This window comes from Bactrocera tryoni, chromosome 1 (genome assembly GCF_016617805.1).
Source record: "Bactrocera tryoni isolate S06 chromosome 1, CSIRO_BtryS06_freeze2, whole genome shotgun sequence".
Lineage (NCBI taxonomy): Eukaryota > Metazoa > Arthropoda > Insecta > Diptera > Tephritidae > Bactrocera > Bactrocera tryoni.
In genome coordinates, this window is record NC_052499.1 from 89,012,405 (window position 1) to 89,028,808 (window position 16,404).

Genomic DNA, 16,404 nt, shown 5'->3' on the forward strand with positions numbered 1-16,404 from the left:
CATTTGATCAAAAGCAACATATGAAGGTATAAAAGATTTTGTGCACATCTAGCTTTTCAGTTATAAATTTTTATAATGGAAAATATCAAAACTAAAACTATATAATTAAAAATAGTCTAACTTTTTGTGAATAATTGTATTCGACTGTAATTTTGAGTTAGTTTAAGATTATTTCAAATAAGTTCAAGTTCATTTTTTAATTACTACAAAATATAATAATATATTACTATTAGCAACGCTGTGTTGGAGGAGAGCAATCAGCTGACTCGTTTCAACGAAAAACAACAAAGTTGTACCGATAACCCAAAAACAACAATTTGTCAAAAGGAATTGAATCCCGTATGTTAAAATTCATCTTTTTTATTTTATTTTTATAATTCAAAAATAAATTTGTCCTAAATTTCAACAGATAAAATAGATTTCAAATAACACAAAATCATCAAAATGTAAACGGAAGATTGGCGAGAAAAAGAAAAAAACTGATTTTGACATTATGGATATAAACACTTTTTCGTAAAAATAAGCTTTCTATAATTGAGTCATGGTTAGCAATAAGCCATGAGTTTTTAAGTTTAAAAATACGTTTATTGTATATTTAAATCTGGTTATATTTGGCAATGAAGATACTAGGCAACAGTTATTGCCTGTGGAGACAGAAATGAGGAATACCGCTTGCACACAAAAGTCCCAGCAATGGTGACACTAAACTATGAGAAAGTAAACAATCTTACCAACTGTCAAAATGCGCGCCTAATCTACAAACCTTTGATTGTCAAGCTATTTTGGTTAATGTGAATATCGAATACGATTGTATAAATATTATAAATAATAAGGTGTTATTGAAATGGATTTTCGCCGAAAAACGCGTGCACGAGTAGTTCGCAAACCACAGTACGAAAATCTAGAAATAAAGTACCCTCATAATGTTGCACTTTACCGAACGCCACCGATTGAAGACATAAAAATTAACGAATTCGAAGACTTGGCTCTGGAACGACTGAAAGTACTACGCATTCTGGAGCAAGCAAATTCTAAAAACCTTCGTTTTTTATCAGATGAATGGAAAGAATCAGTCAACACTGAGCTGAATCGAGAAGGTCTTAGAGGTTACCTGCGGCTTTGTATGGGCAACAGCGTAAATCCGTCAACGGATAGTAACAAATATGAACAAGAATTGCAAGCAAGGCGACGTGATTATATTTCACATTTTATTCTGCGGTTGGCGTACTGTCGCACTGAAGAACTGAAGCGGTGGGTATAATGAAAAAATGGAAATAAAATAATTGTAATTAAAATAGTTATTTTTAATATCTAATTTTAAACAGTTGGTTTCTGACGCGTGAAATGGAACTTTTCAAATATAAATTTTCATCAATGAGCAGCACTGACATCAAACATTTTCTTGAATTGAATAAACTAGAGTATGTTCCACTGAACGATTCCCAAAAAGACTCAGTTAAAGATGGATTATACGAGAGTACCGTCGGTCAAAGTATATCTAAAATTGAAATGCTGGATTTCTACAAAGTACCTTTTACACAAGTTTTGGACTTAGTACGAACACGACGATGTTATTTGAGAAGTGGATTTGCATATGTAAACACACATGATTTTGTTTCAATTATAGCCGTCATTCAGCTCAATGAAATCGAACATGGCTTGCAATCAGCGCAGAAGCTAATACGAGAGGTGGAAGCAGATGAACGCATATTTCATTTACTGAAATCGTTACATACTTCATATACTGGTAAAGATTATGCCCTCAGTAAAGAAGGGATTGTTTCACCTGAATCTTTGGACCAGCTTTCAAAAAAATCATTTCCGATATGCATGCGCGGTTGCCATGAATATCTGCGTACAAATCATCATCTTAAGCACGGCGGACGAATGCAGTATGGTCTTTTCCTTAAAGGAATTGGTGTTACTTTGGAGGATAGTCTGCGGTTTTTCCGAGAAGAATTTACGAAGAAAATCGATGGTGAGCAATTTACGAAGCGTTATGAATATAACATATATCACAATTACGGCAAAAAGGGTTCAATGATCAGTTATACACCTTATTCCTGCCTTAAGATAATCCAAGAAAACGCAGTCCAGGATGATTGTCGTGGATGTCCCTATAAAACAAATGATGCAAGTATGTTGAAAGTGAAACTTGCATCATATGGCTTGTCTTCGGCACATGTTCAAGAAGTTATGGGCTATGTATCAAAAGGCCATTATCAGCTTGCATGTGGAAAATATTTCCAAATAATGCATGATTCACCCGTAGAACTTGGAGTTCATCACCCGAATCAATATTTCGAAGAAAGTCAAAATGTGATGGGTAATCGATCCACTAAAAAATTAAGTAATTCAAAACAACCTAATAGGAATAGGCGTGGTGGCACCGAAAATACGCAGGTTATGAACGCCGATGAAGATGATGAGCTCTGGAACATAGCTGAAACTCAAGAGAGTACTTACAACAGTATGCAAGCGGAAAAGAGTGCATGGGATGAAGACCTTGATCTTACACATATAGATTGTTAATTAAATTGGAAAAAATTAAAAATATGTACATACATATATGCACCAAACATCCATTATAAACATAGTTATTATTTTGTATTATCGATTCTAAATAGTCGTAATATCCGTAGTAACAAAACTCATGCTTACCGTTAGATTTTATATAATTTTACCTATTAAAAATTTAATTTTACTTCAGAAAAAGTAATTTTTAATATTTCGATCACTTGCATACAATACAACATTGTATTAAAAATCAAATCAAAAAAGTCCAAGCTTCAATTCATATAGAGGTATGTAAAAATTCAATAAAAAATATAATATTTTGTGCGAAAGTGATTAACTTGTTTAGTAGCGTCCGCCACCGTTACCACCACGAAAACCTCCATTGTAACCGCGACTCCCGGCTCCATTCCGATCACGGAAATTGCATTGTGATAATTCGATTGCACGCCGATCCTTCATCGATTTGAAACGGGCAGCCATTTCACGAAGTTCGGATGGAACATCTTGATCAGCTTCTTCCAGAATACTTATTAGTTCCTTGGCAACACCCCAGTCACTACGAGTAATATAACTTATCGACGTTCCGGTGCGGCCAGCACGACCGGTTCGACCAACGCGGTGCACATATTCCTCAATGTTGCGAGGAAAATCAAAATTGATCACATGTCTAAAAAATTGAAGAGTTTTAATTAAGAAGTAGTCAATGCGAGTAACAATACTTACGTTATGTCGTCGATATCTAATCCTCTGGAAGCAACATCTGTGGCTATTAATATCTTAATATATCCTGAGGTTATATCTGCAATCGCTTGCTCGCGATCAGACTATAAAGTAGATATATCATGGATTATTGGATGTAAATTAGAGAAATAAATATATGTAATACCTGTTCTCGGGAACCATGAATGGCGGCACACATATGTCCTTCAATTGTTAAATCGCTGGACAAATCATCAGCTCGCGTCTTCTTTCCACAAAATATTATAGCTTTATCATTTTTCTGCATATTTTTTAAAAAACTCTGAATCTATATTTAAAAAAAAGAAAAACTTTTTATATTAGTAAATGAATACGGTATATGTAAATAGAATATCTTACGGCAAAATATTTATCCCCTTCGTCCATTATTTCGATAATTTGTTTAACTGTGTGTGTGGCTGCCAAATCTAGTGAACCCACGCACACTTGTATAGGATTACTCATGTAACTTTGTGCCAGACGTCGAACTCCTGGGGGCCAGGTAGCGCTGGTCATAACTGTTTGCCTATCGGGGCGTATATCTAGCAACACTTTACGTATTTGTGGTTCAAAGCCCATATCTAACATACGGTCTGCTTCATCCAGTACCAAATAAGTAACACTAGACACATCAATGACATTGGCTTCGATTAAATCATTAAGGCGACCTGGAGTACAAATGATTATTTCAACACCACTTTGGACGTTGTTTATTTGATCTCGGCGATTCCCTCCGCCATATACACATACGCTAAAAGTATTCATAAAGTTAAAAAATTATTAAGAAAAGTAGACTTTAAAATACTCACGCTTTCATGCCGCGGAATGAATATTTATGAACTTCTTTTTCAATCTGCAAAGCCAGTTCGCGTGTTGGCGCAAGGACCAGTACGTTGGGTCCGCCGCGCTCTGAACGCGGTGTACTTTGGTACTCAGTATGAATCATGGCGGGTAACAAGAAAGCTAGTGTTTTACCGGTACCAGTTTGGGCAATACCAATCATATCCTCTCCTTTTAATAAAATTGGCCATGCTTGTGATTGAATGGGCGATGGTTTCGCAAACTTTTGTTTGTTTATCTCCTCTAACAAATCGGGATAAGCTGCAAAACACTGCTCAAACTTCCAAATCGGATTTGGAATATTTTCCGGAACGCCATCTTCCTTAAATACACGTGATACTGTTATGTTGTTGTTTTCCTTTCGTATACGTTGTGCGTCTTCGGTAGTTAAATTTGTAACTTCACAATCTTCTATATAGAAATTTTTTGTCAAGGGGGGCAATTGAGCCCAACGTCTTGCGCTTGCTTCTTTCTGAAATGTATAATGATCAATTAGTTTTAACACTAAGTACAGTTAATTAAATCTGCTTACTGATTTTTTCACCATAGCCTCCCAATCGATTGGAGCATCCTCATTCGGAATATCTTTATCATTTTTATTTATTATTTCCTCTTGTTGTTCTACTTTATACATGAAGTCGGTCTGTTTGCTATGACCAATACCATTGTTATTTCTTGAACTTGAATTCAACTGACGTTCTATATAATTATAAGCATCTTTTACATTTTCTTCATTTTGCCCCTCAATCGAAGCTGACCCAGTTCTTTTATCGAGATCTATTCGCACATTGTAATTGTTTTGAATGCGTTGTATATTGGATCCTCCGCGACCTATAATCAGTCCAACGCAGTCATGCGGAATATTTATTTTTTCTCTGTAGTTTTGAACTTGGGATGTCCGCTTTCTGCCCGTATCCGAGTATTGATGTTGATTTGAACTATTTCTCCGATCATTACCACCTGTGTTATAGTGATTATTTTGGTTACTTTTCCGAATTTCGGGCGCTTTAACTACGTTCTGTGTCTCATCATCCCAATTTTCTTCTCCCCAGTCCGACATATTATTTCTTTATCTGCAAAAACGATTTGTGTATTTAATTTTCAAGCGATTGGCAGATGACGTTTTTTGCTGACAGTAAAGTTTAGAATAAAACCAGGTATATCTCTGACAAAACTGTATATTTCCAAAAACGAAGGTATGGATGTCACGAAGGATATGTTGTCACAACCCTTATACCATGGTCACACTGTGAAATAATTGTAAATATATTATTTCTGTTAGTGTGAGTTCACACGCAGAAACTTTTGCTACGTAATATCGCCAACTTCCCTTTTTGGTGTTGTCCGTTCCGTTCCCACATCCATTTCGAGTCAGCCAATTTTAACCATTCTCTTTCATTTTGTTTTATTTTCATCTTAGATACCTAATTTATGCAGTATAATGATGGTTAATATCCGAATTTTCGAATCCGAAATTGCGAAAAGAATGTGATAAAGAGAAATTGAAATCTTGTTACCAGAACTATGTTGTCAGCTGTTTTAACTTGATCGTTAACTTGTCGTACGATTTGAAAGGAAAAATTGTCCCTGCAAGACGGAGGGAACAGATTGCATAAATACATTGAAACATTTCCCTCTGTTTACCAACACTACTAAATTTTTCTGCAATTTACTTTTGAGTGGGAGAAAGCGTAAGTAAGAGAGAGAAAAACTATCGACATTCAAGCTTATCGAAATATTAATATGTTAGAGTCTTATCACACGAAGCAACTTTTGTTGCGGCAACTCTTGGTTTATAGGCGAGGGGGCGACGAGGAGAGGGGAATCGCGCCGAGTTTCCAGTGTTCAGCAACTCGCTTTGTGTTCTTATTCGTAGCAGTTCGCTGCGACGTTTTTCGGCATTCGTGTTCTTTCTTTCGTAGTACATAGTTGCATTTGCGTATATTTTTTGAAATTAATATTTTGAATATATTTAAAAATTTAATTTCATCTTTTGGTAAGTAATTTGCAAATATGTATACAAATATACATAATATAATATAAATATTTTAGAAAATGGAGTATGACGAAAAAATCGAATTAATTAAAGATATTGTGAAATGTATGGAGGAAGCCATACAAATTGATTCAGACGATAGTAAAAAGGGTGATATATCTTTGTTTTAATAAATAAAATGTATTTCTTAATTGACAGAGCTGATTAATATATGTGATAGAGTGGCCCAAATACCTATAAGGAAAAAAGAAACGACAATGGGTTAAAGTAAAGAGTAGACAATGGGTTAAAGTAAAGTGAAAGAGAATGAGAAAAAAACTCGAGCAGAGTTGCGCAACACAAGTTGCTCGTGTGAAGGTAATGGGCGACAGCAAAAGAGAATCGCCCGAGAATTAGCAACTAAAATTGCTTCATGTAATCGTACACTTAAGAGAGAAAAGGCGATACACAATTTTTGAAGAAGAAGAATTAGTAACAAAAGCAGGTAAAAACGCAATTTTGTAGTTAATTTTAGCGTTTCAACAGGTAAATATTTTAATTACAAATAATTATTTTAAATATGCCTATAGATTGAATTTTTTTAAATAAAACTTTCTTTATTGCAATTTAACCCGCCGAGAAAGACTCGTAAATGTGTATATTGATAATTTCTTTGTATTTTGCACCGTTGCCTACGAATATAATACGTGCTAAATTTTACGAAGATATATTGTAAGATAAACAAGTTTTCTGTACAAGAAATTGATTTTGATTGGTCATTGGTTAGCGATTAATTTGTTATCCGTTCTATAAATTGTCATTTGGTTTGGAAACACAACACAACCAAACTTTAACAGGACCTCATAATAGATGATGAAGCCAATGGAGAATGGCTTGGCAAAGAAATTTACTAAAAACGACGACATTGCTGGCCGTGATATCATCCGATACTTGATTATGGTTAGTGACGCTATTTCATGAATTAGTATGAGAATAAAGTTAGACAAAAGAAGCATAACAAAAATTTAAAATGCATCTAAAATCCGCTACGACCGAAATATGTACATGGTCTTCATTGGCGACGTTATTTTGGCTGAGATGGCAAAGGATCACTATGGTTTTTGGATGTGTGTGTGGAACAAGAAAATTAAGAAAATTAATTATTATTAATTAATTTTAACAATTAGTTTAAGTAGATATGTTTTTACAATTAAATAAAGCAAATTAATGTAAAAAATAGTAAATTTCATTTGAAATAATTGAAATTGGTTATGGTAACAAAACGGTTACCAAAACAAACAATTTGATGGGGTATAACACATAGGTAATCTCGTCGCTAACAAAAGCATTTGTTACCCTTAACAGACTGTAAAGAGATTTGATAACCAAAATTTGTCATTCTGTTAAACAAAACATAACAAGGTACACAATAAGGGTAACTTAACAATTAAACTTCAATGAAATTCGATGTGTTACCATTTTCCTGCTCTTGCAAGATTGTAAGATGACACAAAATGCAAAAATCCTATACAAATAATATGCAAGATCAAGAGAGCAAACATTGCAAAATCTAGTGATATATGTATGAACGGCTGATTCGGTCAATTTATTGAGAATGACTATTGTGAATTGACGCACCTTCTGCATTCATTCTAAACAAAAAACTATAACAAATCAAATAAATTAAATAGAAATTATAAATCTGTTTGTTGTTGTGCCGTTGCATCAAGTGGAAAATTCTGCAATTCGTGCACTGTGCAAGGATTTTGCAAGAGCAAGAGAATATCCCTATAGTTTAATGTATGAAAAAGTGAACAATAACAAGTCGTTTACATGTTAGCTAACAAATATCTGCCTTGCAGGGGAGATTGTGGCAGTAGAAAAGTGTGAGTGTATTGCAACTTGAAACAGATTTTCAGTGCTGCCAAGTAGATTGGGATAATCCATTGCAAAATCAGAGTCGCACAGAGAGATTTAGCGTGGATCAGTTTGAAATCATTTCAATGAAGTGATTTGGAACTGTCATTTTTGTATGGCGAAATCTTGATAAATTTTTAAGATTAGTGGGATAATCCATTCAACAGCCGAAATCGAGTGATTAAGTGTCGGTCTGAACATGGTATTATTGTTCGACGAAATCATGAGCGGATTACAATAAAAGCGAAAATATACTAAATCATCTTCTATCGATTTTATCAATTTTAGTCAATACCACTTACTAATTAAATGCTCTCTGGGTTTCATTAAGGTACCTCACATACCATCACTAATCTCTATGGACTAAAGTCAGCACAAAGATACAGTGTTATAAGCAAAACATGCTCTCTCATTTTCATTGAGATAACTCACATATTACATGTGCATGTGCGGGATAAAGTAACCCGGAAATTCAAAAATGTTTATATTAGGTATATGGGAGCTAAGGGAAGTATTTACGCGATTTAATTTTTGGCACACAGACATACTACTATCAGGACAAGATTCTCTCTGAATTTCAATTATATTTCTCACACATTGACCTATATATTCGGTAAAAAGTGAACTAAAAGCTCTGGGTCCTCATATTCGGTACATAGGGGCTTGCTTTGGTCATAATTTGGCACTGGTACTTTTTTGTATTCTGGAATGTGAAACTATCGGATGGAATATTGAATTATGTTACATGGGAATAGGTGTGGTTGTAGTCCGATTTCATGCAGTTTGTTTTGTGTTATGTACCAAATTTGGTTAATATCGGTCGAGTATGTCCCGAGATATTTTCACATAAATTTGGGCGGTGACGCCCTTCTATAATTCCAAACTTCTTATGGGACAAAGGAATATGTATACCAAGTATCATTAAGTAATCTTAATTTTTACTTAAATTGGACGGAGAGACAGACAGTCACCCGGATTTCAACTCCTCCCGTGGCTTGTAGCTACAGGATTTCCCGGCAAATCCCGTATATTTCGCCACATTAGTCATCTCTATCTCTCTGCCGCCTAGGGATAAGTTCCTGAGTTTCGTTTTCGAGGGGTTGTTGTTCAATCCAACCCCAATGAACAAACCTTATCCCCTTTTTTATACGATATCACAGAGAATATTCATACGAGTCTATGTTGGCGAAAATTTTTGATTTTTACGATCGGTGTGTGCCGTGCACTGGCTTTTGTGCTTACAATTGCTTATTTGGAAAACAAAAAGTGCCACAATATTAGTTTTAAATTTCGGCTATATTAGTAAAGTGGGATATGAGAAACTCGTTAAATATTAAACAGGATCTTCTGGTAGTGCTCTTGGGTAGTTAACCAGTAGTGTGACGGTTAGTGGGCTTGCTGGGAAAAATTTTCAATAAAGCAAAACTTAAAAAAATCTATCAGATGCAATACCTTTTCTTCTAAAATACCATAGTTATCACGATGAAAGGGTTTATGGGATAAATATTTTATCTAAAATAAAACATGCATAATACATTTTCATATAGTGTAGGCAATCTCAGATTGTTGACAGCTACAACTGTTGTGACAGTTCAAATTTGTATACCGTTTTCAAAGAGCGCCGACTCTCTCTCAGCTCGTGTGCGGACAAAATACTTGTGCGTGAAATTTTTCTGTGCCAATTAAACTAAAAATAAAACTATTTTAAGAGATAAAAACTAACGAATCTGAACTGTAATTTTTGTTGTAGTAATTTTAAAACATTAGTGAAGATTGCGCATTCTATAAAATATAAAAAATGTAGGACAAATTTATGTTTGAGTGGCCAATATAAATTTTACAAAGCTTGTAGGGAAAACCGATTGAAAATCCTGTATAGAGGCGAACTGGCTTCAATGATATAAGTATGAAAGAAATGGTTGCAAATCCATCAGCTTGAATATGGTTGTACTACTTCGATAAGTGTTTGGCCGGGGTACAGCGTAAAATTCAATGTCTATTAAAACGAAAACAAAAGCGAAGGTACCGATGGTGGTAATATACAATAAAGAAGAAAAAGTGGAAGTGGAATTAACAGTGACTGCTGTCAGCTAAAAAAATCCAAGTGGAAAAGGCGACTGCGATTACCGAAAATGGCGTACTAATCTAGCTGGTGTAAACCCTTTCCCTTTGAATCGGTCGCAATTTGTAAGGAAATCGGCAGTGACTTAAAATAATGTGGATTACTAAAGGACTTATTAAAATTAAATAAAAAAGTGCTATATGTAGAATGAAACGAATGTAGTGTACAAAAAAATAATATACATAAGTAAACTCAAACAAAGAAATTTCGTCTTGGGTTAATGTATTTGCACAAGTTCACTTATTTATTTGTAACTTGTATATAAATTACATAGCTGATATTTGAAAATAACATTATAACAACTTTTATTACCAATTCAAAAATAATAATATAATTTATAAAAGAAAAATGCCCAGCGCTTCCTTTACATCGTCACGTTCATACGTGCGCCGTTCCCGTCGAAAAGGTGTCAATCGCATAGCTTTACCAAATCGTCCATCCGGTTAGTAGTGAAGTAAAACTAAAAGAAAAAATAATACAATGTTTTCTATTAGGTAACATAATGGATCCTATGCAGCAAAACATTCCCGGACCAAGTTCTGCCTCACATTCTGGAGCAAATTCCAGTTCTAACGCCGGTGCATCTTCCCTTCAAAATAATGACAATATTACAAATTCAAATATTTCGCCTGCTCCACAAGACTCATCATCAATTCAAACAAATCCTCATTCGACATCATCAACCGCATCATGTTCTTCTGGTGATACATCATCGCAATCAGCTGCAATTGTAGTGAGCACCTCGTCAGCAGCAGCAGCAGCGTCAACTGCTGCTGGTGCTGTTTCATCAGAAATGTTTGTGGATGTCTCTAAGCATCCTGTTCACAATCGTCAAATTCAGGGCCTTCTACGTCTAGCGGTATTTCAGGTCCTTGCTCATTTGGAGTAGTCAACTCAAAAAACGTGCTTGGAGCTTCTTGTTCTAATAATATAATAGGATCGTCAGGTTTTAATGGAGGAGGAGGTTTTGTGGGAGGTCATCTGATGGATTCTGGATCGAGTAATCCTTGTCCAGGTAATTATCGATTTGTAAAACATAAATGCTGAACCTTATTGAAATGTATTTTTAATTTAGGTCCGTCAAGTAGTTCAAATCATAATAGTACCAGTACTTCTAGTATTGTAAATCATACAAGCAGTAAGTACCAAAATAATTCACGATAATTAATTTTAGTGGGAAAAATTAACTGATTATAATTTTTTTTTATTAATATTTGCAGACTGTAATTCACATTATTCAAATTCGGTATTGTGCAACTCGTTATCAAATGTAACTGCATCTACTTCTGCGTCTGCGACCAATAGTACACATCAATCACCATATGATCTTCGTCGCAAGATGCCCGCTAATGGACATGAGCATTGGTGTAACACCAACACATCTGCTATTCTTTCATCTCCTCCTGCAATCGTTTCTACAGCCAGCAGCAGCAATATTGCAGCTCCAAACACTAACAATAGCAGCTCGCAATCAGTTTCCTGTGGCTCACCGCCTCATCTGGGAGGAAGTTGCAACCCCGCTTCCATCTCTGTTATGCCATCATCATCATCCTCGTCATCAGCAATTGTGCATACGCCATTAACTAGTGCCACTTTTCCTGTAAATTCAACTACTACTGGTGCACCATTAGGCCCATCGCCTACAGTGCACAGTTCAATACCACAACAGCATTGCAGTGATCTTCCGATTGGCGGAATTGAAGACAATAATTTTATGTTACCAGCTCGCAAACGATCACGACGTTTGTATGCACAAACTGCAGAAGTACCCTGCGTGGCTGCCTGTACAGGCAGCAGCATGCTAGCAGGTCCAACTGCGGCTCAATACTTACAATACGAAATGCCCGACGAAGTTTTACTCGCAATATTTTCGTATCTTCTAGAGCAGGATTTGTGTAGGTTATCACTTGTTTGTAAACGTTTTAACACTATCGCTAACGATACCGAATTGTGGAAACGATTGTATCAGTCCGTGTTCGAATACGATATGCCACTATTTAATTCTGAACTATGTAAATTCGTCTTTGAAAAACCAGAAGAATCTGAGTTTACCAATCCATGGAAAGAGAGTTTCCGGCAACTTTACCGTGGCGTACACGTTCGTGCAGGTTTTCAGGTATCAATATTTTTTTTCTTGCCAATTTTGTCTTAGGATTTTTTATAATTTGTAAATTTTAAAACCTTACTTTTATAGGATAAAAAGTACTCCGGCCGTAGTATATTATTCTTCAATACAATACAAGGAGCGCTGGACTATCCTGAAGAACGCGCCGCAGCTGCGGCCATTGCTAGTTCAAGCAGTTCAAATGCGTCTGGAAGTATTGCTAATTCAAGCAATTGTGGTAGTAATGTTAGTGCAGTTGCGAACATTTATGAAGAAAATATACAACCCGCCGATCATCCAGGGCCACTTATCTTCCTACATGCTGGTCATTACAAAGGCGAATATTTGTATATAGAATCGGATGTAGCTTTGATTGGTGCAGCATCTGGAAATGTGGCCGAATCCGTCATATTAGAACGCGAAGCGGGTTCCACTATGATGTTTGTAGAAGGTTGCCGAAGAAAATATGCTTATGTCGGCTATTTGACGCTGAAGTTCTCCCCTGATGTCACATCCACAGTGTCTCATCATAAACATTATTGTTTGGATATTGGAGAGAATTGCTCACCAACAGTAGATAACTGCATTATACGCAGCTCATCGGTTGTGGGCGCAGCTGTTTGTGTTAGTGGTGTTAATGCTAATCCTGTCATACGCAACTGCGATATAAGCGATTGCGAGAATGTTGGTCTTTATGTAACGGACTACGCTCAAGGAACTTATGAGCACAATGAAATAAGTCGCAATGCTTTGGCCGGAATATGGGTGAAGAACTTTGCCAGTCCTATTATGCGCGAGAATCACATTCATCATGGACGCGATGTAGGCATATTTACATTTGAAAATGGAATGGTGAGTATAAAATAGAATTGTAAATAAATGCACACAATTGAAACTTCACATACATAACTTAATTCCACTCTTTGTACACATAATATGTTACGCTTATATCACATGAGCACCACTTAAAAATTTTACTTAACTCACAACCTGTATTAGAAAATTATTATAATGGTATTTCATAAATACTTATCGAATTTCCTTTACAGGGTTACTTTGAGAAAAACGATATACATAACAATCGCATTGCGGGTTTTGAAGTCAAAGCGGGTGCAAACCCTACTGTAGTCAAATGCGAGATTCATCATGGGCAAACCGGCGGAATTTATGTGCATGAGAATGGTTTGGGGCAGTTTATTGAGAATCGCATACATTCAAATAATTTTGCAGGTAAACAAAATAATCTATGTGGACATGGATCTTATACATCAATCATATAAATAATGTATTTAAATTAACATGATTTTAATTTAAATTAGGCGTCTGGATAACTTCAAATAGTAATCCCACTATACGCAAGAATGAAATATATAATGGACATCAAGGAGGTGTATACATATTTGGAGAAGGTCGTGGGCTCATCGAGCATAATAATATATATGGGAATGCTCTGGCTGGTATACAGATACGAACGAATAGTGATCCGATAGTACGTCACTAATAAAATTCATCACGGCCAACATGGGGGTATATACGTACATGAAAAAGGGTCAAGGTCTTATTGAAGAAAACGAAGTGTATTCCAACACTCTGGCAGGAGTTTGGATAACAACAGGCAGTACTCCAGTTTTGCGCCGAAATCGCATACATTCTGGAAAACAGGTGAGTGACCCAGTTTAGTAAATAGTGTATTACCATGCTTGCCTTTTAAATGGTAAACTATAATTTGAATAATTTATACCATATAGTGTTAACCTTAAAATGATCAAATTTCCAGATATACATATGTTATCATATTTGATTAGATATATCGAAACAAGACAACAGTTATAGTTACTGTCATTTCTCTGTTCGTTAACTCTTGTCAAAAAGGTAGTCCTCCAACTTTTAAGATATGGAAGCCATACAAATTGAACGATCAAAATCGAAACCTTGTATGAACAACTTTATTATTTGTAGGGTATCATAGCTACTTGGCAACCGAAGTTACGTTTTTTCTGTTATCTTTCATTTTTGGAAACTTAACACTTACAATTTATCATAATACTTTATAGAAAACAGAATTAAAACGAATTAATACAGATCAGGATAAGCAAAATACTTATTCGGCACCGAATAAATTTCTTCCACATTCTTGATTGCCTAGTTAAACCCATTCATTTAAACCCCACTTCCTATAGACCCGTTCTAAATAATATTGTGTGTCCGTTCACGTTATTTAGACCGACTGTCATAGGAACAGCGGCAAAATTGAAGTACTTCCGTTTAGTTTTTACCATGTATTTCAGTGGAAATATGAAATAATATAGTTCAGACTAAATTTAGTGTGTTGTCATTTGTAACCCGCATCGAAATCGGCTTAATTCATAACCTGTCTTGTTGTAGGTGGGTGTATATTTTTATGATAATGGTCATGGAAAACTTGAGGACAACGACATCTTCAATCACCTGTACTCAGGTGTGCAAATACGTACTGGCAGCAATCCCGTTATACGTGGAAATAAAATTTGGGGCGGACAAAACGGTGGTGTATTAGTTTACAATGGTGGTCTCGGTTTATTAGAGCAAAATGAAATATTTGATAATGCAATGGCTGGGGTGTGGATTAAAACTGATTCAAATCCGACATTGAAGCGCAATAAGATATATGATGGACGCGATGGGGCATTTGTATTTTTAATGGTGGCAAAGGTATCCTTGAAGAACGACATCTTCCGTAATACTCAGGCTGGTGTTCTCATCTCTACCCAATCTCATCCAATTCTGAGACGCAATCGTATTTACGATGGTCAGGCAGCTGGAGTCGAAATCACCAACAATGCAACTGCGACATTAGAGCATAATCAAATATTTAAAAATAAATTCGGTGGATTATGCCTAGCGAGCGGTGTTCAGCCCATTATACGCGGCAATAATATATTCAACAACGAAGACGAAGTCGAAAAGGCAGTATCCGGAGGACAGTGTCTGTACAAAATTAGCAGTTATACATCATTTCCAATGCACGACTTCTATCGTTGTCAAACATGTAATACCACTGACCGCAATGCGATTTGTGTCAATTGCATTAAGAATTGTCACGCAGGACACGATGTGGAGTTCATACGACATGACCGGTAAGTTCAAATGGAAAGCACTAAAATAGTTAGTGCTAACTTGTATGTATGTAATGTGTTTAATTATTATTGTAATTAATTGAAAATATTTCGTTCTTTAACTATTTAGCTTTTTTTGTGATTGCGGTGCTGGTACGCTTTCGAATCAGTGTCAGTTGCAAGGCGAACCCACACAGGATACGGATACTCTCTATGATTCAGCTGCCCCGATGGAATCTCATACTCTTATGGTGAATTAATATCTTTCAACAATTAATAAATATCAATAATCTAATATAAATGAACTGGACTGAAAAAAATGGAGATTGATTCGAATTAACGATCTAGTAAGAGAGTATAAGAAAGTCGGATGCCATTTCTTGACTTTTAATCTAATAGGCCATTCGACCCTACTGACGTTGATTGAAAAAGCTAGAATCTGAAAATGCTACAGGGTGCGCCGTCTTTTATGTCTGTATATAAATATTTAAAAAATATAGCATTTACCTAGATAATTGAGTTGGCGAGACATGTTCTACTAACCTCAAATTTTTGAGCTAGAGATTGAAGCTAATACAGATATTCGAATCGGTTCCTTGGAATAGGTCAAACAATCGCTCGAAGGGCTTATACGGGCTGATTTCCTAAAGGAAGTTGTGAGAGCGATGTTACGGCTGCAAAAGGGTTATTGATGTTCACTGGTCTCACCAAGTGATTGGGTTTTAAATTTCGAATTCCACTCTTTCATACTGACATAAAAAGTTGGCGCACCCCGTAGCCCCCAAGTAATCCTGCTCGGGACGATAGTATACTTCTTTATATCAATTCAATGAGTGTCAATTGAATTAAATTTACATGTGCTTAATAAGAACAATGAAATTTAGTTTAGCATAAACTCGAATAACTTTTTTTTTACGTGTTTTCTATATTTGTGTGCTTATTGTTTCATACACCTTCTTGTGTTTCGTAAGGTAAACTCTTTGCTTTAAAATATATTAAGTGCTCGTTTCAATTTTACTAATTTTTTACATTTTTAGTATATTGATTGACCAGTTAGGAACGAGCCATCTGTTTTTGGTGTTATGTATTCGTAAAT

At 35.6% G+C, this 16,404-nt stretch overlaps 3 protein-coding genes across 3 annotated transcripts; 2 read left to right on the forward strand and 1 right to left on the reverse strand.

Annotated features, from left to right (window-relative positions):
* Positions 1–682: 682 nt before the first annotated feature.
* On the forward strand, positions 683–2,815 carry LOC120768414 (DNA primase large subunit). The gene is made up of 2 exons (XM_040095098.1): positions 683–1,251; positions 1,326–2,815. Exons 1-2 carry the CDS (start codon positions 845–847, stop codon positions 2,530–2,532), a joined length of 1,614 nt encoding a protein of 537 aa, XP_039951032.1. The 5' UTR covers positions 683–844; the 3' UTR covers positions 2,533–2,815.
* Positions 2,700–5,315, reverse strand: LOC120768405 (probable ATP-dependent RNA helicase DDX43). The gene is made up of 6 exons (XM_040095088.1): positions 4,628–5,315; positions 4,065–4,567; positions 3,616–4,006; positions 3,404–3,544; positions 3,241–3,341; positions 2,700–3,184 (listed from the first exon to the last, which is right to left on the reverse strand). Exons 1-6 carry the CDS (start codon positions 5,153–5,155, stop codon positions 2,860–2,862), a joined length of 1,989 nt encoding a protein of 662 aa, XP_039951022.1. The 5' UTR covers positions 5,156–5,315; the 3' UTR covers positions 2,700–2,859.
* A 4,835-nt stretch (positions 5,316–10,150) lies between these two features.
* LOC120779510 (F-box only protein 11-like) lies at positions 10,151–15,912 on the forward strand. The gene is given in 14 exon segments (XM_040111831.1): positions 10,151–10,551; positions 10,604–10,918; positions 10,921–11,124; positions 11,185–11,247; positions 11,330–12,225; positions 12,304–13,065; positions 13,263–13,443; positions 13,533–13,711; positions 13,713–13,757; positions 13,759–13,875; positions 14,599–14,872; positions 14,875–14,914; positions 14,916–15,329; positions 15,439–15,912. Coding segments are annotated over 14 exon segments (3,714 nt in total). The 5' UTR covers positions 10,151–10,457; the 3' UTR covers positions 15,569–15,912.
* Positions 15,913–16,404: the final 492 nt, after the last annotated feature.